The sequence below is a fragment of the Sapajus apella genome, unplaced genomic scaffold (assembly GCF_009761245.1).
Source record: "Sapajus apella isolate SASKATOON/1434 unplaced genomic scaffold, GSC_monkey_1.0 scaffold28, whole genome shotgun sequence".
NCBI classification, from domain to species: Eukaryota; Metazoa; Chordata; class Mammalia; order Primates; family Cebidae; genus Sapajus; species Sapajus apella.
In genome coordinates, this window is record NW_022436968.1 from 25,451,591 (window position 1) to 25,472,340 (window position 20,750).

The 20,750-nt window shown below is 39.7% G+C and overlaps 1 protein-coding gene across 5 annotated transcripts in view; it reads left to right on the top strand.

Annotated features, from left to right (window-relative positions):
* Nucleotides 1-20,750, top strand: part of LRP2 (LDL receptor related protein 2) — a 219,338-nt gene that overhangs the window by 164,096 nt on the left and 34,492 nt on the right. For all 5 annotated transcript variants that reach the window (XM_032293063.1, XM_032293061.1, XM_032293064.1 and 2 more), the window contains 12 exons: nucleotides 2,980-3,132; nucleotides 3,654-3,824; nucleotides 7,203-7,426; nucleotides 8,750-8,927; nucleotides 9,944-10,140; nucleotides 11,154-11,399; nucleotides 12,088-12,216; nucleotides 13,143-13,262; nucleotides 14,521-14,637; nucleotides 15,372-15,488; nucleotides 16,341-16,478; nucleotides 18,920-19,042. In XM_032293063.1, coding sequence (XP_032148954.1) covers nucleotides 2,980-3,132; nucleotides 3,654-3,824; nucleotides 7,203-7,426; nucleotides 8,750-8,927; nucleotides 9,944-10,140; nucleotides 11,154-11,399; nucleotides 12,088-12,216; nucleotides 13,143-13,262; nucleotides 14,521-14,637; nucleotides 15,372-15,488; nucleotides 16,341-16,478; nucleotides 18,920-19,042 — 1,913 coding nt within the window. The remainder of the gene's footprint in view (nucleotides 1-2,979; nucleotides 3,133-3,653; nucleotides 3,825-7,202; nucleotides 7,427-8,749; nucleotides 8,928-9,943; nucleotides 10,141-11,153; nucleotides 11,400-12,087; nucleotides 12,217-13,142; nucleotides 13,263-14,520; nucleotides 14,638-15,371; nucleotides 15,489-16,340; nucleotides 16,479-18,919; nucleotides 19,043-20,750) is intronic.

The window sequence follows — 20,750 nt, forward strand, 5'->3', positions numbered from 1 at the left end:
TCTTTCTTTCTTTCTTTCTTTCTTTCTTTCTTTCTTTCTTTCTTTCTTTCTTTTCTTTCTTTCTTTCTTTCTTTCTTTCCTTCCTTCCTTCCTTCCTTCCTTCCTTCCTTCCTTCTTTCTTTCTCCTTCCTTCCTTCCTTCCTTCCTTCCTTCCTTCCTTCCTTCCTTCCTTCTCTTTCTTTCTTTCTCTCTCTTTCTTTCTTTCTTTCTTTTTCTCTTTCTTCTTTCTTTCCTTTCTAAGATGAGGTTTCACCATGATGGCCAGGCTGGTCTTGAACTCCTGACCTCACATGATCCACCCACCTCAGCCTCCCAAAGTGCTAGGATTACAGGTGTGAGCCACCGTACCCGGCTTTATTTATTTATTTATTTATTTATTTATTTTTTTTTTTCAACCACACTTCTTAACATCTCGGTTGAATATCAAATCTGTCAGATTCTTGGCAGCATAAACTAATTGACCTGGTGGTCAGTAGACATCAAGCTGCAGCCATTTATGCTATGAAGATTCTTGTTGTAGTCAGCCCAGACCTCCAGAGGAGTCTTCCCCATATCCTCCTATCTGTCCACCTTAAGGGTAAAGATCCTACAACAGATGAGGAGAGTTTGCTTCCTAGTTCTGTCTGACCAGTAGCTGGCCTAACATAGGTGCTGAGTGCTTGCTGAATAATGAATGAAACGTTGACTAAGCATTCCTATTTTATATATCAGTTCCTGTTTTACACATCCTACATGTCACAAAATATGGTGATTAATGATTTCCAGGAACAGAACTGAACATGGTACTGTTTTTGCCACTATCCTTTGTTCCGGTGCAGAAAAAATAATATTTGAACTGTAAGATACTGTCATTCAGCCCTCTCTGTCAGAAACTGGTAGAATGACATTTCTTTTGGATTTCAGCTACTTTCCTCTCTATCTAGGTGTGTTCTTGATCAGAAGAGAATTAACTACATATGACGAAGATGGGCAAGAAAGTCTGGGCGAGGGTAGGGTGAACTTTTCTTGAAAGTCCAGGAAGGTGCACAACTAGGCTCCACATTCCTAAAAACATGAAGGGCGAATGGAGCAGTTACATTTACATTGGTAGGGGGCACTTCTAAGATACTAGCTACACTGAAATTAGAAACAGTTTTTTCTCCAATATTAATAAAGATTTCTGCTGCCAACACTATGTGTTTGGTTTCCAAAGCCCTTACATTTGATATAACTTTTTTTTTTTTTCTGAGATGGATTTTTTGCTCTTGTTACCCAGACTGGAGTGCAATGGTGTGATCTCGGCTTACCGCAACCCCCGCCTCCTGGGTTCAAGCAATTCTTCTGCCTCAGCCTTTTGTATTTTTAGTAGAGACGGGGTTTCACCTTGTTGACCAGGATGATCTCGATCTCTTGACCTTGTAATCCACCCGCTTCGGCCTCCCAAAGTTCTGGGATTATAGGCATGAGCCACTGCGCCGGCCCTGATATAACTTTTTAAACCATTATGCACATTGGAAGATAGTGTTGGCTCTCAGTCATCTTAATTTTTCCAGTAGTGGAGATGGAATGTCTTCTCCATGTTCTCTTGAAAAGAATCTGTTTACAGGATGTCTTTTAATTGTGGAATAAAAAGAAATTAATGGGAAAGCAGTAAGCTCAACAGAGTAGAGTGCCCTATGGGGTAGCCAGTCTACCAGCACTTGAATGATAATAGCAACAGGAATAATAACATGACAAGAATAGAGTGAGACTTTGTCTCACTAATAGCAACTCCTTCTAAGCCTATTGTGATCTGAAATAATGTTTTAAAAAGTCCCTGGTCTAAGGCCTGGCATTTAGCAAGTGTTCAACAATTAGCTACTATTGCTGTCACTATTCTTAGTGTTTATAATGATGGAATCCAAGATTGTAGCCATCTCATTCAGCAGGATTACCCATTTATCCAAGTGAATAAACTGGCAAGACTTGTACGTATGTATGCATACTCATTCCTTCTTGCTCAAGCCTGAAACGATGCTACTGACCTAAGTTAAACTATTCAGATATCCAGCATGAATGGATAAGGGGTCACTTATTGCAAAGAGGCATTCAAGTCTTTTGGAAGGGAAATCATTCTTATTCCAGTTGGAATTGATTATCAAATCCTAAGTGACCTTCTCATTATAGGGGTATTTAACCCTTTGGAAGGTTATGGATAGTTTAAGACTCTGTTGAAAGCCATGGGCCCCTTGCTAGATAACAGCAATAGGCATTTATACTCTTAAAATTTCACATTTGTTTTAGAAAGTACACAGATCCCCAAAGCTGGCTTCCCTGATTCTGGGTAAAGACCTTGGGTTAAGAACCTTACGGAAAAAATAAATTTTATTGAATAAAAAATATATTTATAACTGAAATATCCTTGGAGTAGCAGTTTCTAACAGATCCTAATACATTTCTAATGCTACTTCGGTTTGATTAAGTAAAACGTGTCACAGGTTAAGAAACTCACTTTGACAGCTTGTCTGACAGAGGCAGGGATGTCTCTTTATCCTACAGATGTCATAATCTTTATCTTAAGGATGTTATAAATCAGAGTTTCTCTGTGCAGTTTCAGTAGCACACTTAGACAAGTCTGTTTCCTTGACTCTACCATTTAAACTGCAATGCATGATACTCACCTCTGCTTCCCTGTTCCACTAAGCCTTTGCATTGCCTGGAGAGGGTACCTTATGCTGCATGAGAAAAGTAAAACCAGACCCCTGATGTGAGGTGTGGCCCCAGTATTTCCTACATGACACCACCTTAAAGTGGGAATTATTACACACAGTCTTGTACCTTCTGTTGCCTCACTTCAGAAAGACCAACTTCCTATTTTCCCCTGCCCTCATTTGCGTGAAGAAAGGTGCCTTCTAACAACGGTCTGTGATGCTCAGGTAGCTTGGATAGGAAACTGTGTGGCTAAATATGTACCATTTCACAAAGTAACTGTATTGGTTAACTCCTGGCTCTCCATTTTAGAAAGCTCTACTGGTTGGATGCCCACCTGGATAGCCTCTTTGTCTCTGACCTAAATGGTGAACACCGCCGCATGCTGGCCCAGCACTGTGTGGATGCCAACAACACCTTTTGCTTTGATAATCCCAGAGGAATTGTCCTTCACCCTCAATATGGGTAATTGTCTCCCTGCAATTCTGAGCTTTTCTTTCACCTCCCTAGTCCACCTCGGTTACCAAAAAGGCTATTCATGTAGCTGTCTCAAGGCCAGTGTCTTCCTGGGGTCTGTCTTCTGCTTTTCCTACTGGGTAAATCATTTAGTGTAATGAGTAGAAGCATGGCTTCTTCACATCATCATCAGCTGTTCCGCTTTCTTTGACCTGATACACTTTTTTACTTTTCAAGTCGTGTATTTTGGCTGCATGCAAACAAAATTGTGGTTTTGAAAAACCAATTTCTTTACTGGACTCTCCATGTCAAAGCCACCGAAATCCAGTGAATTACGTTTGTTTGTGAGCACTTTCTCTACTTTGTGCCCTTCCTTTTACTTTTAAAGATTATTTGCTCTTAGCTCTCTTTCCTTTCTGAGGGGCTCTATAGAATGTAGACTCTATTTCTCTAAATGGAGAAAAGGTGTATATTTTGGCTACTGACTTCTTTTGGCATCAGGGACTGACCCTTTTTGTTTGTCCTGACAGGTACATCTACTGGGCAGACTGGGGTCACCGTGCATACATTGGGAGAGTAGGCATGGATGGAACCAACAAGTCTGTGATTATCTCCACCAAGTTAGAGTGGCCTAATGGCATCACCATTGATTACACCAATGATCTACTGTACTGGGCAGATGCCCACCTGGGTTATATCGAGTACGTACATAGAAAAGCATAAAACAATTGTGTAACTGTTTATTTCGAACATCAGAGCTTGTGATTCAGTCTATTAGTTCCCTCTATTGTCTAACTGGCCTGTCTGTTGGAAGTCACTCGGAGGAAGTCATACTTGTAACTAAACCTCTATGGTATGGTGCAGTAGAAAGAGAGTGAACTGTGAAGTCAATGGATCAGGGTTTATGACGTGGCGTTTTTACCTCTTATTGTTTTTTTCATCTAGAAAATGGGGCTAATAATCTCTCCCTGTGATAGCTCAGTGTGCAACTCATCTTAGTTTTTTAATCTCTTTACTTTGCTCTCCCTATGAAATATATGATTAATAAATTTTAGTATTTGAGAAAAGGGAAAGAATAAAAGGATTTGAAAAACTTTCCCTAAAATACTTTGGCACATTTACGGTTAAGTACAGTGCAGTGTTTTAGGTAGCAGTAGAGTCTGTTAACATTAATCCAGTATGATAAGTCATTTACATCTTTCTGATAATAGGATAATTTTTTTGAGGTTTGTTAAATATTCATTGTAAAAAAGATGATACACATTATTAATCAACCAATATACATGTTTATTTTGAATTTTGCTAGTTATGGCCTAGTTGAACCATAGTAACGTCTTCTGCATGAGCATTTATGAATAATGATCCAGGTACAGCCTGTTGCATTCAAAGGCTTGGAAATGCCATTCATTCAGTAGAGCTATTTCAAAGTTGCTGGTTTTTTTTTTTTTTTTTTTTTTTTTTTAAATAGAAATTTTGTTCTTCTTTTATATTTTCTTTGCTGCCAAAGTCAGCGTAGAAAAGTTTGAAGTTCTCTAACACCATATGCCCTTGGGACATGCCACTGAAAAAGAATACCTGGCATATTGAAAAAGAAGGAATACCTGGCACATTAGTGCTCTTTCTTCCTGTGCTCATGACAGGCATAATTAATCAATTCCAGAACGTTCTCTTATTGAACTGGTTCATTTGCTACACTAAGATAGCCCTTAGCAGTTTCATTGCAGAATTTACCATAGCAGATACTAACTCACTTTTAGAGCAGAGACTAACTTTAATCAGAAGTGGTAAAGTATTACTTCTAGTTTACTTATACCATTTTGTTGTGATATACTGATGGTGATACCCTTAGCCCTTCCCACAGTGTGTGTATCCTCTCTTGAAAGGCACATCACAGAGCTGAGTTAGCTTCCCATACAATCCTATATTGAATCAATAGAAGCATCAAGATGTTCAAAGAGGCCAGGTGTGGTGGCTCACACCTGTAATCCCAGCACTTTGGGAGGCCAAGGCGGGTAGATCACGAGGTCAGAAGTTCAAGACAAGCATGGCCAAGATGGTGAAACCCCGTCTCTACTAAAAATACAAAAATTAGCTGGGCATGGGGGTGGGCACCTGTAATCTCAGCTACTCGGGAGGCTGAGGCAGGAGAATTTTGAACCCAGGCGGCAGAGGTTGCAGTGAGCCGACATTGCGCCACTGCACTCCAGCCCCGGCAATAGAGTGAGACTCTGTCCCATAGAAGCTTCAACACCTCTCTCATGGAATTTTGTTGTTCTTTGGGTCTTATAGATTATTCTGGGTCTTGAAAGCTTAGTAGGTTTCACTCAGCGTACATTTAGACACTGTTTTCAGGAGCATTAGAAGCGAAAAAGGAAATTTTCTAGTTGCACAATATTCTGTTCACTTTTTGATAAGATCTAATATAGATTATTTATGTAGATGGATTCTAAAATTTAGGCAGTAGACTTCAGTCTGAAAGTCAAATCATAATATGAGGCACTGTGATCTGGGAATGAAAGAAACTTCAATATTCATGAGCCATGTTAAATGGGTTACCTGGAGAGGTAGCAATGACTGTGTTCAGAAATATATTTCATAGACACATAAAACAATATATTTTTATAGAGCATCCAGTTCATTCCTTGTACATTTTGGGATGCATCGACACTTCACTGGAGCTTTGCCTGTAGTTCTACCCTCGACAAAAAATACTCATAGAGGTGCCTGAGATCTCTCTACAGAGATTACACAGGAACAGAAAGGAAAGGTGTCAGGACTACTTTCTGGCCTATGATTTTTTTTATAAAATAGATGGTGGCTAGGTGCAGTGGCTCATACTTATAGTCCAGCACTTTGGGAGGCTGAGACGGGCAGATTGCATGAACTCAGCAGTTTAAGAGCAGCTTGGGCCACATGACGAAACTCTGTCTCTACAAAAATTACAAAAATTAGCTGGATATGGTGGCACCTGCCTGAAGTCCCAGCTACTCAGGAGGCTGAGGTGGGAGGATCACTTGAACTTAGGAGGAGGAGGAGGTTGCAGTGAGCTGACATTGCGCCGCTGCACTCCAGCTTGGGTGTCAGAGTGAGGCTGTCTCAAAATAAATAAATAAAACAGACGATGACTAATTTCTGGTCATTCACCTACATCCTTATCAACAGAGGCCAAGCACGTCTTCAAGTTTTCCTATGGCTTCTATAAGTTACCATAAATTATGATATTTTTGGAAATATTTTTAACATTGCGTGGCTAACATTATTGATTTCTTAGTTGCTAGCTTGTTCTATCTCCTGTTTGAATTTTAGGATCTGTTCCAAATTTTAAAAATATTAAATTGTCACTATTTTAGAAATGATTTTTTATATAGACCTATAGTAATGAATGAGCCCTTGAAACTGAGAGGACTTGGAAATTTGGCTGAGGATCCTCTGTAACATATTGAAATCTGAGAGCCTTCTCTGGAGGTTTATTCATCTGGAAAAGTATTCGCTAATAGTATCATGGCATGATTAATAATAAATGTCCTGCTGTTGTTTGCAAAGTTAACCCTGCAGGCCTGTAAGTCGTATTCCCCTTAGGTTATTCTGAGAACCCAACTATCTCCTAGAATAGCTTCTTGTCCTGAATGTTAAGAGAAGGTAGAGTTACAGTACTATATTGCTATCTTCTTATTTCTTGCATTGGTGTTGGAAGAAACACAAATGGTGTTCACCCCAGGATATCAAAAGGGTGCTTAATGAGGAACATCAACATAAGAGGTCATAAGCCTACAACAGCTATACCAGCTTCATCCGCAGGAAAGCAGCTATGTTTAGGAATTAGCATTTGTTTAAACTCCTGACACTATTTCTATTTTGTTAAGCATTGCTTTTTCACTTCTCTATCTTTTGTTCAATTTGAATAAATCCTTTAAGTTTAGTTTTTGTTTTAATTAAATATGAGGAGTTTTGAGGATTTGAACTTAAGTTATCTCTAGGAGGTAGAATTTTATTACTGATTTGTGAATTCATTTATTCTGCAAGACATTAGAGGAGAGGGATTTCCTTCGTCACGTGACCCTCTCTGCTTACTTCTGCAGGTACTCTGATTTGGAGGGCCGCCATCGACACACAGTGTATGACGGAACACTGCCTCACCCCTTTGCTATTACCATTTTTGAAGACACTATTTATTGGACAGATTGGAATACAAGGACAGTGGAAAAGGGAAACAAATTTGATGGATCACAAAGACAGACATTGGTGAACACAACACACAGACCATTTGACATCCATGTGTACCATCCGTATAGGCAGCCCATTGGTGAGTAAGTGGTTGAGGGGTTTGCCGTGGTTGCCCTGGGTTATGTGCATGTTGTTATTGTCTTTATCATTTATAAAGAGTTTGTTGTCACTTGTTAGTGTTTCCTTCAAAGCATGTGCTGAAAGTTGAGAGTAGGTAGATATTTTTACAGTTTATGCCTCTTCCCTTAGGAAATACTACCTAGAACTCTCCTTTTTCTTAAAACTTGCGCAATTCTTTAAGATCATATTTTTTTCTTTGTTTTTGATAAGATTTAACAGTTATTGTGTTGCCGTATTTACTTTATCTATTTCTATGCAAGGACTGGCGTATTTTAAAGGAATGAAAAATATGGTATTTCAGCTTTGAATACTAAATACTAAATAAATGTGTATGATATTGTATTGTGTATATAAAACAGATATTATTCTTATCTTCTAGAAGATAATATCAAGAGCAGTGCATTTTAGTGTTTCATAAATAAGAACTTGTTTTTATTTGATTGTGAACTTATTTTTTTATGCAATTAATGCAACTTCGTGATTTAGAGATAATGTAATAAAGGTCTAGAGTATATTTTGGGTTTTTGTGGGTTTGCTTTGTTGTGATGTCTTGCTAAAACATGATAAACTTGGAATTAAGGAAAAATGAGAATTAGCAAAATAAAGAAATTCAGTATTTCTTTCTGGAAGTTAATATTCATATCATTTTATTAGACGTTTAAGTAAATATTTGGGAGGCTGAGGCAGGAGAATCACATGAATCCGGGAGGTGGAGGTTGCGGTGAGCCGAGATCACGCCATTGCACTCCTGACTGTGTGAGACTCCGTGTCAAACAAACAAACAAACAAACAAAAAAAGAAGTTCAAATAAATATTCACCTCCAAGTGGTGACCCAGAAAATTAATAAAGATGCTACTCGGTTTATTCATCCACATTAGTTTTGGCCAAACCTCTGGTACCTATATACTTAGAATGAGGGAATGAGTATAGCATTTGTTGGAAATTAAAACTTTAACCTATGTCTGGGCACATGAGTATAAGCTAAGTTTACTGCCTGCTGTCCCAGGACTTAGAGAAACACATCTTTTCTAGTCAGAAACACCAGCGAGTATGACTCACTTCTGGTGGCATATAAATGACCTTTCTCAAAGCAAAGGGTTGTCGCTTATATAACTATCATCTGTTTTGTTTAGGAACTTTGGGGAAAATAATAAATCTAGTATGGTTGTTTTTCTTGCTCTCTAAGAGGTGATAAGTTTAATATAAAGTTGTGTAATCAGCTAATCTGTGCTTGATACTGTCTTTAAGCCAATGAACATATTTTTCTTTCTTTTCCATTAGTAAGCAATCCCTGTGGTACCAACAATGGTGGCTGTTCTCATCTTTGCCTCATCAAACCAGGAGGAAAAGGGTTCACCTGTGAGTGTCCGGATGACTTCCGCACCCTTCAGCTGAGTGGCAGCACCTACTGCCTGCCCATGTGCTCCAGCACCCAGTTCCTGTGTGCTAACAATGAAAAGTAAGCCTCTCTTTCCCCTCTCCTCAGTGCCTCTCTAGCCCTTGGACAGGCATTGACCTTCAAGGCTACAAGAGATGGGAGTTTTCTAATGAGACAAGGTTTTGGTTAATTAACTTGGTTCATGTGGAACACAGCAAGACTCTCGGACTCCAACTTCAGATAATCCTTTCCATTAATAGAAGGAATTTGTTAACCAAACTGTTATGCCTGTATATGCAAGCTTTCATAGAAAGGGAGTAAACCATGCATTTCTCATTTCTAATTGTCCTGAGTGTTGGAGCCAGAGTGTATATAACTATGTACTGAAAAATAGTCCTCAGAAGTAATAGAATTTCACTGTCTTTTCCAAGCCTATGTTGGCCTAGCTCCTTAGCTGCCTATGCTAGGGGCTCTAGGGCTACACATTCAAAGCCATTTTTGATCGTTTCTGTTTGCTATGAAACATGGCCACAGATTATTTCCTTAACAACATCCACAGGCCATTGATGACTAGAGGACTGGAGTTAGAGAGTGGCATGGAGAGAGGCATTAATGCAGATTATAGTGTCTAAGATGCAGAGATAGATGACTGTGGTGATTAAGATATCTGAGATTAAGACTCTAGCATACACTTATTGTGAGAAAGACCCTCAACAATCATTATTGCCTTCAGACTTCCCAAACACTGCTTGAATGCCTTTTATATCACCCTGGCAGACAATCTCAACCAATCACTGCTCCTGGAACACAGCTCCAAATACCCACTCTTTATTTATTGTTTATTGTGGAAGGAATTTATTCATCATACTTAAAGCATATTCTCAGTGTGTATTTGGATCTTAACAAACCTGTTCTATCTCACCAAGTTATGTTTTTTCTGAAAATATACTACTGTAACTGAGATTTAATTGATCCTCTTCTGGGGCTACAGGAGAACTCATGCATATCATTTCTTGGAATCAGTGTTGACTTCTTCTCTCCAGATTACTGTTGCTCCTGGTGCTTTGCTAGAGAAGTGCTGTATGTTCTCTGTGCAGGTGCATCCCTATCTGGTGGAAATGTGATGGACAGAAAGACTGCTCGGATGGCTCTGATGAACCGACCCTTTGCCCGCAGCGCTTCTGCCGGGTAGGACAGTTCCAGTGCAATGACGGCAACTGCACCAGCCCGCAGTCTTTATGCAATGCTCACCAAAATTGCCCTGATGGGTCTGACGAAGACCATCTTCTTTGTGGTGTGTTGAATTGCTTTGTGCCTCTTTTTCCCACTTCTATGTTGATTGTATACAATCATGATTCTGTGGGTATTTCCTGAATATCATGAAATAAAAACCAGTTAAAAAGTCCTAGAAGGAAACTCAGACTCCACCCTTTTTCTATTTTTATAAAGTTTTTAAAAGAAGTCTTCAGGTCTTCACAAGGCAAATGGTTGATGTAGTTAGTAAATTGTCTCTATTGGTGTCTCTTTGCCATGTACAAGGCATTGAATCCCCTTTGAGGGCTAACATTGAGGAGGAAATGAGGGGTTTCCATCCCCATTTTTAAGAGGGACTCTCAGTTGTAATATTTATTTATGTTTCCATTTTAAAAGGCAAAAAGATTTAAAAAGGTTGATCACAGTGACTCATACCTGTAATCCCAACACTTTGGGAGACTGAGGCAGGTGGATTGCTTGAGCCCAGGATTTCAAGACCAGCCTAGGCAACATGGAAAACGCCCATTGCTGGGCATTGTGGCATGTGCCTGTAGTCTCAGCTACTTGGGAGGCTGCAATAAGAGAATAGCTTGAGCCTGGGAGGTCAAGGCTGCAGTGAGCTGAGTTTGTGCCACTGCATTCAATCCTGGGTGATGAAGCCAGACCCTGTCTCAAGACAAAAAAAGAAATAAATAATTAAATAGCCAAAAAAATAAAATCCCCCCCAAACTAAAAACAACACATCAATAACAGCAACAAACACAAAGTTTGAAGATTATTTTCCAGTAGGATAATAGGGACAGAGGAAGGTATGTTTAATAGGTCAGGGCATTCAGTTCTTACACTGCATGCAATAAAAAGATATTTAAGAATTTGGGAGACAGTAATAGTCAAAAGCAGTACCCCATGTAGTAGTACTGGTTGATAAGTACATTAGGAAATAAGTCCTCTAAAAAGAAATCATGATCAAGTGATTCACGATTCATCAGTGTCTGTTAGGAGCTTCCATTCTTGATGCCCTCCAAGCTGATAACCAAATGTCCCTGCTTTCAGAGAATCACCACTGCGACACCAATGAGTGGCAGTGTGCCAACAAACGTTGCATCCCAGAATCCTGGCAGTGTGACACATTTAATGACTGTGAGGATAACTCAGATGAAGACAGTTCCCACTGTGCCAGCCGGACCTGCCGGCCGGGCCAGTTCCGTTGTGCCAACGGCCGCTGCATCCCGCAGGCCTGGAAGTGTGATGTGGATAATGATTGTGGAGACCACTCGGATGAGCCCATTGAAGAATGCAGTAAGTTCCTGTGGGAGGGCCAAGGCATGACCAGAGTGGAGAGACACAAGGAGAGTTCCATGTGGACTGAGAGAGGACAAGGAGCTTTCTTTTTCACCCTGATGGGTTGCTCTCCCTTGACACTCCTGCAAACCCTGGCACTGCAAGGCAGAGTATAGCTGTATGGCTTGCAGGTGGAACCAGACACTGTTTCTGAAGTGGCTAATACCTCCTTTTGATACATAGGATGTCTAAGCAACCAGAATATGATGTCAAGAACTTACATTTTGTGTATCTACTGCTTTCTCACTTGAGCCACAGAGAAACATTATGAGGTAGGGAGTGTTAACCAATTGTATTTTACAGATAAGGAAACTGAGGTTCACATATTACTGTTTAGTGTCAGACCTAACACTTCAACACTGGGTTCAACACTTCAACCCAGGTTTTTTACTTCAGTCCCTGCCCTTCCCCAAGCCCACCCACAAAGATATACTACAAAACAAATGAGAGATGCTGAGATAGTGAGAAAAGTTAGGACTGTTTTTCTGCTCATGGGAAGCAGATCATAAAACAGACACATAATGCCAGAGTCAGTTTGCTTGGTAACATGGTCATTGTTACTCCTCAGTACCTGGACCTCAATGTGACAATGGAAGGGTGCCTTCTTGTTCCTCCAGTCTGACTTCGCTGCTTCCTCCCTTTTCAGTGAGCTCTGCCCATCTCTGTGACAACTTCACAGAATTCAGCTGCAAAACAAATTACCGCTGCATCCCAAAGTGGGCCGTGTGCAATGGTGTTGACGACTGCAGGGACAACAGTGATGAGCAAGGCTGCGGTAGGAGGGGGTCGTGGGGGAGGGGGTCGCGGGGGAGGGGGATGGGACAAGAAACTTCACATGTCACGTGCCATTTATTAGATGAGAGATGAGAGTGGATTTCCCATGTCATCTTTTCTTACCTCTATAAAAAAAATTTGTTGATTCTTCTAATAACATGTTAAATTTTTTGTCACATTTTGCAGGGTTACTGGGGCAATTTAATTTATAGCATTTTAAATCATGCTATGCTTGAGGAAGTTATTATTAAGATGTTAGAAACTATAATTTCTTCCAAATGTAGAATCGTTTGTCTAATTTGATAAATTGGTTGAAATTGGTGGAAAGGGGTTAGAAGAAAGAGTTGGTATCTATCTCTAAAAAGGTTATTTCCAAATTAGAATATTACTTATTTTCATATTCTGAATGTCTCTCTGATTTTCCCTCTTATCTACTGGACATCTGTAGTCCCTCTGGCAACATGGGAAAGCCAGATAAATTAATGGAATTTGTCAAGAAGAGTCATAGAGTCTAACATGAAACCAAAGTGTCAATGAGTATGCGTTTTGGGTTTAGTTGAAGAGAAGTAAGGAAGATACTGGATTGCTTTAAGAACACTGAGTCCAATCAACTGAAGACAATATGATTGAAGTATTCTATTTATTATGGCCTCATTTTAGCCTCCCATATCAGGCCTTTACTGCAAATTACAAACCAGATACCATTTCATTTGTTTGCACAGTTTCTACCAAAGGGAATGGACCTAGTTTCAAGAAGTAGGCTGGGTTCAGGGTAGTTAAAAGAGTGAATGTTGACCATGAATATTGCTGGCATTCCTCTCTCTGGGAGCTTCAAGAATATGGTAACACAATTCTCAGACTGTCTTACAAAGAAGCTAGTACTACTTTGTGCCTTTTGGTTTATGAAGTCTTTGCAATGCTTTGCAGAGGAGAGGACATGCCATCCTGTGGGGGATTTCCGCTGTAAAAATCACCACTGCATCCCTCTTCGTTGGCAGTGTGATGGACAAAATGACTGTGGTGATAACTCAGATGAGGAAAACTGTGGTGAGTGTTCACAGTCCTGTGGTCCTTATGTGCCACCAGAGCTGAGAGGTTTGCTCTTTTTCTGTAATTCAACTGTCTATGTCATTGATTCTCATTGGGTAGGATGACATCTCTTTCTTCCTGCTGGTCAGTACATTTTTGCTTTTTCTTCCACTAAAGACGTAAGCATCTCCTGAGATGCTTCAAATCAAGCTTTTGGAGGAAGATATTTACTGAAGTTTATCTTTGTGTACTGAATTTATTTACACTCAACTTTTTTTTTTTTTTCAGAAAAACTTGAGTGACTTATGATAAAGGAAATATATAATAAGATAAATAGAAACAGAAAATCAGGACAAAGGGAAGTAGAGGGAAGAAAGGTGCTAAACCACAGACACTGCTTCTTAAGCTCTTTCCCCAAAATGGCCTTCATAGGAGAGGAGAGAGAACTTGTGTTTGGATTATTACTGTTCTTGGAATAGCTGACTATTTTAGAAGGGTTAATGGTTAAATAACAGGACAAGTTTTAGTTTCTGTCTCCCAGTTGAAGGTACTGACTACAAGGCATTGGATAGGGAGGTTGAGGAAAGGAAGCCAAGAGGCTGAATCATATCATAGTAAATGGTCAGAACACACTCAATTTTGTGTTCTGAAAACAAGCTTAATGAAGTCCTACCCAGAGCATATATCACTGACTCATGATATGTGTCAGCTTCTAATTGACTAATGAAATACATTCTAACTTTACCCACCTTTTGGAAGAAATTAGGAAGCTGACTACACCTGAAAATATCATTCAGCTAAAAACTTACACAAAAGGATAATCCAACTGGCATTTTTTAAAATTAATAAATGTTCATATTGAATGCTATAACAGTTATCTTGAGTTTCATGAAATTAAAAAAAAAAATCTTAAGATAAAATCAAGCTGGGCATGGTGGCATACACCTGCAGTCCCAGCCACTCAGGAGCCTGAGCTGGGAGGATTACTTTAGTCCAGTTCAAAGCCAGCAATGTTAAAAGTTCCTATTTCCAAAAAAAAAAAAAAAAAAAAAAAGAAAGATAAGAATCACCTTTGGACAAACCTCTTATCAAAGGCCATTCTTTCCAGACTCAAAACTAAGGTGAAAGGTCTAGTTTTGGAGGGTGAATGACCTGCCCAAGCACACCTCTGGGGCTTAGGACACCAGAAGGCATTGGGCACCCAGGGCAGCTCACAAGACAACTCCTGTGTGTAATTCCTGGTGCACACTCATGGCCAGGTTCCTTTCCTTTCCAGCCCCCCGGGAGTGCACGGAGAGCGAGTTTCGATGTGTCAATCAGCAGTGCATTCCCTCACGATGGATCTGTGACCATTACAACGACTGTGGGGACAACTCGGATGAACGGGACTGTGGTAACTGTCATTGGAGGAGCTTACCATAGAATTTTGTACTGTGACAGTGTAGGGACTTCAAATTAGTGTTTATAAGGCTTTTAGAGGAAAATGACTTTTCATATATGTAATATATAAACCTTAGCATAACACAGTATCTTCTGTGCTCTGTATTTCCTATGTTTTATTCTTAACTCACAGCAGTCTAGGTCAGTCATAATAGAGACAAATAGCAAGGAATTTAAAAAAATCTAATTTTAATCTCAACACTTCTTAGGAGCAGATTTTAATCTGCATTAGCCTTGTAAACAAAGACATTAATCTTGCTATTAGTCCACAGAAAGTCACTCTAAGGAATATACATGTACCAGTATGATGCTCCTGTATAGAGGTCAGATCACTGAAAAAGGAATCCTAAACACCAAGTAATTTTTATAGCTCTTTACTGATTAGGTGTTGGGTCTTAGGAAAATCAGAAAACATTGAAAATTGGGGAATTCTGATTTCTGAGGAAAATCTTAAGAGCTGGAGATTATTTAATAGAAGGGAGCAAGGTACTTCTATCTCTGTATGTTGAGTAGGGAAAGTGTGAGTTTTGAGAATGTATTAATTTGCTAACCACAAGTTGTGGGTTTGCTTTGAGTCAGTCACGGGGTGTGGATAGGAATGTGATGGAGTACTCACTGTACTCCAGGTACCTAATATCTGACTGAAAATGACAAGGCCTTCTCGGAATGATGATCTTTTGTCTTCAGAGATGAGGACCTGCCATCCTGAGTATTTTCAGTGTACAAGTGGACATTGTGTACGCAGTGATTTGAAATGTGATGGTACTGCTGACTGTTTGGATGCCTCTGATGAAGCTGATTGTCGTAAGTCACTAGACACATATGTAGTGCTACTTACCTAAGACTATGGATGTGATAGTTTAGATATCAGTTAGCTACCACTTCTTAGATTAAAAGGCCATAGGTATTGTCTGTTCAGCATGCACTGACAATGATCAGTTCTAAGTCACCATAATCATCTATTTGGTAATGGCCATTCAAGTGCACTTCCTTGGTATTTTAAATGGAGAATATATTAAGTAACCTGTGCTAACAATTTATTTATGTATTATCAGCTATTATACAAATCATTAATTGACTGAAAAACATTTCAGGTTAAAAAACAAATATTTACACAATGAAAACAGTAGTATAAAGATCTTGGGTTGGATATTAGAACATATTGAATTTATAGCATTAAAAATTTTCCCAATCACACGATGGGGTATATAAATGATTAAAACTGGAAAGCCAATATGATTACTCAAAGATGAGTCTTTATGGATCACTTGAATAATGCAAACTGTTGATCCATCATTATTGCTGATCCATCAACAATAACTAGCATCCCTGATAACTATCCATGATGGTTACTGTTGATGATGTGGTTGCCAAAGAGACTTTATAAACGTACGTGGGTCAAACCAGTCCTGACACTTGCCTGTAGAGACTAAGTTCAGTGCTGTCCACAGGATGATTCATGCCTTTGGAAACTGGGCTCTGACAGCTGCCCTAAGACATAGCCCACCCGACTTTCAGACAGGTCAAGGCTACTATACATCTTGATGAATAAAGAAGAGCAGGCTATAATGGCAAGAGCCAAAGGAGAAATAGCAGGAAGCTTTCCCAAACTGGTCAATTTGTACAATAATTTGAATGTTTTCTTTCCCATGGCAGCCACACGCTTTCCTGATGGTGCATACTGCCAGGCTACTATGTTCGAATGCAAAAACCATGTTTGTATCCCACAATATTGGAAATGTGATGGCGATAACGACTGTGGCGATGGTTCAGATGAAGAACTTCACCAGTGCTGTAAGAGGGAGCAAAACGGAGTGAACGAGAGTGGTGTTTTCTGTTAAATCTCAGTGTTTCTTACATGCAGCATGTGAGCCCGGAGGAGAGATGTACAGTTGTTGACTGGACACAGGATAAACATTGGTGTTATTTCACTTGGTCTTCCAGCTTCAGTTCTCTCTGTAACCTGAGAAAGTTGGGAAAACCTCCATTGTTTTAAACATTTTGTGGCCTTAGAAAACAATGTCCTTAAAGGAAATCTTGCTTGAAAACCTAGTGTGCATAAATAAAGGCAGGTCTGTTGTGGCTGAGTCTGAGGAAGGGCAGGGAGGAGGCTGTACCTCTCTTGCTCCATCCTACTTTGGGTGCCCCTGAAGTACCCTCTCCAAATCCCTATAGCTTCCTGGAACACCTTTAGAAAATGCTGAGACTTTCTTAATCTTTACAGTCACTTTCTTTTAACATTGTGATTCAAGGCCATCTAATTCCCTCTTGTTGAATGATGCATATATATATGTTTTAAACCCCGCTCATTTGTGAGTCTCAATTCAGGTACATGTTAGAAGCAGTGGAGGAAGGGTATTTCAAAATCACGTGCCCTGGTCTCACCCTAGGCTTAGACCAGATAAAGCAGAATCTCCAAGGATGAAGGCTGCCCATATATTTATTTTAAAAAGCTTCTTAGCTTTTTAGTTTAGTCCCCTGGTTGAGAACTACTGATTTTAAGAAAGTGAAGGAAAATAGAGTTTGTTTCAGTCATTTTGCTACATGCTGTGAGTCATCGGAGAAACTCTAGGGTAATAATTCTCAAAAGTGTCTTCACTGGACTAGGAATATCAATGCCATTTGGGAACATGTTAGAAATGCAAATACAGGGGCTGCACCCTATCCAAATAGAAATAAAAAATCAAGACCAGGAGAAGTAGAGGAAGGAAAGGCATTAACTCAAAGACCTTGCTTTTTAAGCTCTTTCCCCAAAATGGTCTTAATTTTGTGGGAAAATTAAGGGCCTAATAATCTATACATTAACAGGACCCTCAAATGATTCTGATGCAAGTTAAAGTGTTAGGATTTTGTATAAGTAAAAGCCCTCAACCTAGGAGACAGGACCTCAGAAGCACTCCTCCTGGAAGTTCACATTGCATCCTCCATTCCCTTTCCCAGCTTCATCACTACTCATTTTTAGCCCAGAGATTTGACTAGTGAAAATGGTATGTCTTAGTATTTTGTTCCTCCTCAGACAACATTAATTAGCGTTCATTATATTTCACAGTGGCATCCCAACATTTTTCTTTACTTGTTAGGAACTAGGCTTGTTTTGCTTTTAACTTCATGAAACTTGAGACATATCTTAGACATGCCTAACTTTCAAAGAAGTCCTTAGGAAATCTCTTCTCTCCGTAAGGTAAAATGCCCATAGCTAGTAAAAGTAAACTTTGAAGAGTTAGGGACACAGCTACATTAATAAATTTCCAACACTTTTATAATATTGTACTTGCCTTTCACAGAAAATAATTATTGCAATAGTTCTATTAAAATATTTCCAAGAACCAGCCCTTAGATCTGATCTTTTCCCTTCAACAAATCTCATTACAAGTCTCTCCTCTTGATCCCTGTGAGTGATAGAAAGGCAGAAGGAAAATCAGGCAACCCAAATCCTCCATGTGAAAGAAGCCCACATGTATGTTGAGCTTACTGAATTTGTGGTACATGCATAGAGAACCATGTTCCCTGTACCAAACAATTAGGGGACCCAGGGACTACCCTTGAGTTCCTCACAGCTGTACTGGCAGCAGCTAGAGGTCTCACTCTGGACAACAGATCATTCGGGTTTTGATTGTGAGTTATGGATTTTCAATGTAAGAGGTGAAGGAATTCAGGAAGGAAAATCCAACACAATTTAAAGCTTCAATAAATGACTCATGGTCTAGAGACCCTAGGACAACTGCCATCAGAAGGATCAAGCAGATGGCCTCCTGGCTGTCGGATAAGAGCCCATGTACTGCCAACCTGTCCAGCCTCGTGGCCCCCATTATGCTCCACACTCCATGCTGTAGCCACAGAGGCCTTTATTCAGGTCCAGAGACCTGCCATGCTTCTCCCTGACTCAGAAGCTATGGGAAGTTTCTTCCAAGCCTTCCTCTCCCTAGGTTATGCCAGATGACCCCAGTGGATATTTCACAGTTGTAATTGAATGGTTAATCTGAAAAGTCTGTTTCTCTATCAGAATGAAAGTTCCATGAGGACAAGGACTGTGTCTTTCTTGTTCCCCATCGTATCTAGTGCCTAGCATAGTGCCTTACTGTGTACTAGATATGTAAGGTGTATCTGTAGACTGATTGATCAGATGAGTAAATGAGTGCATGGATGAAGCAAGCTTGGTGCTGGCACCAGAGTATTTTAGATATTGACACTTAGATTCTACTCTTGTAATTTCATTTTTCCATCTTTCCTTTCAGTGAATATTCCCTGTAATTCACCAAATCGTTTCCGGTGTGACAACAATCGCTGCATTTATGGTCATGAGGTGTGCAACGGTGTGGATGACTGTGGAGATGGAACTGATGAGACAGAGGAGCACTGTAAGCAAAAGTCAAAAGGGAGAAGGAGAAAGGAAGGGCCCCAAGTTGTCGGCAGTTTGCAAAATGTACCCCTGGGAGTTCAGTTTGTTCTACAGTGTTCTGTCCATGACTGCGGATCTCTGCTGACATAATTGCTCACAAGACCATACCACATGCATTGCTTCCATGTAACTCTGCCTCTTTCTTCCTGTCTCATTTGAGCCTGATGCTGGAAAATCCATTAATTTTTCAGCCTTTGTTTAAACGTTTAATAAGCCTTCTCCTTCCTCTTTTCTCATAAGAAAATGAGAACAAACACTAAATATTGGTTGAGTCACACCTCACAAATTCATAGTTTATTTTCTTTCAAATATAAGATTTGAGGATTCTTCAGCCTAGAGTTGCTAATTGCTAATCTAGGCAGGTGCCCGGCTGCAGAGATCACGTAAAGTAAGGCAGCACTGGTGTTAACAGAGCTTATCTAATATCCATGTCGAAAATGAAAATTGATTTCCCAGAAGAGAAAAGTGATAGATTAGTTTAAGATGGAAGTGTCAAGCTGGCTGGATTTAATATTTCAGGCATTGAAATATCTGTGCTTTTTCTATACTTTCAAAATGTTTTAAAAATCTATTCATTGAAGGAGAAAGTTGATCAATTTTCTGGGCAATTTAATTTGCCTAGAAAAAAGTCAGTGAGGAAGATCATTTCCCCAACTTCAGTTCGTTTTTTTTTTTTTCCCCTAAAAAGATATTATCTGGGAAAATTAAGATAAATGCCTATTTTTTCCACATTCTATTTTTTTGTATTGATGTGGCCTTAGAATGCTTTCCCACAGAATGCTTACTTCCAGCCCCCATCCCAGAGGGGACTGTCTGTCAGGGAGGACTTTGACACTACTGCAACCTTCAAGGTTGTATTCCTATTATTATTATTATTACTGGCAGAGATGAATCTGTGGCTACAGCATTAATACATTTATTTGAGGCATAACACAAAAGGATGAAAACCCAGAAATAAAATAAATCTTTTTTTTTTGAGACGGAGTCTTGTTCTGTTGCCCAGGCTGGGGTGCAGTGGCGCAATCTTGGCTCACTGCAACCTCTGTCTCCCAGGTTCAAGCTATTCTTCTGCCTCAGCCTCCTGAGTAGCTGGGATTACAGGTGCATGCCACCACACCTGGCTAATTTTTGTATTTTTAGTAGAGACAAGGTTTCACCATATTGGCTAGGCTGAACTCCTGACCTCATGATCCACCCATCTTGGCCTCCCAAAGTGCTGGGATTACAGGCATGAGCCACCGCACCTGGCCATAAAATAATTTTTTTAAAATTTGAGTAGATTTTCCCCTTCCTCTTTTCTCTTTCCATTTCCCCTACTAATAATGCCCTTAAAAAAAAAAAAAAAGAAGCAAGACATTTGTAGCACATGGTCAAATCCCAGAGTAAAAAAAAAGATCCATAAACTTTTATTCTTTCCAAGGAGCAGGGTTTTATTTTGGGAAACCACTACCAGCCACCACAGGAAGCAAACTGTAATATTCCAGTGGCTTAAAATGGCGAAGATTCATTTCTCACTCATGTTAAGTTTAATGACAGACAAGCAACCCTCCCCCGTCCTATAATATGCCATCAGGAAGACATTCAAGGTTGGGAAGGTAGGAGAAGATCTACATGGTGGAGGCACACAGGTTCTTAACTTCCTGAACCTGGAAATAACAGATATCCTC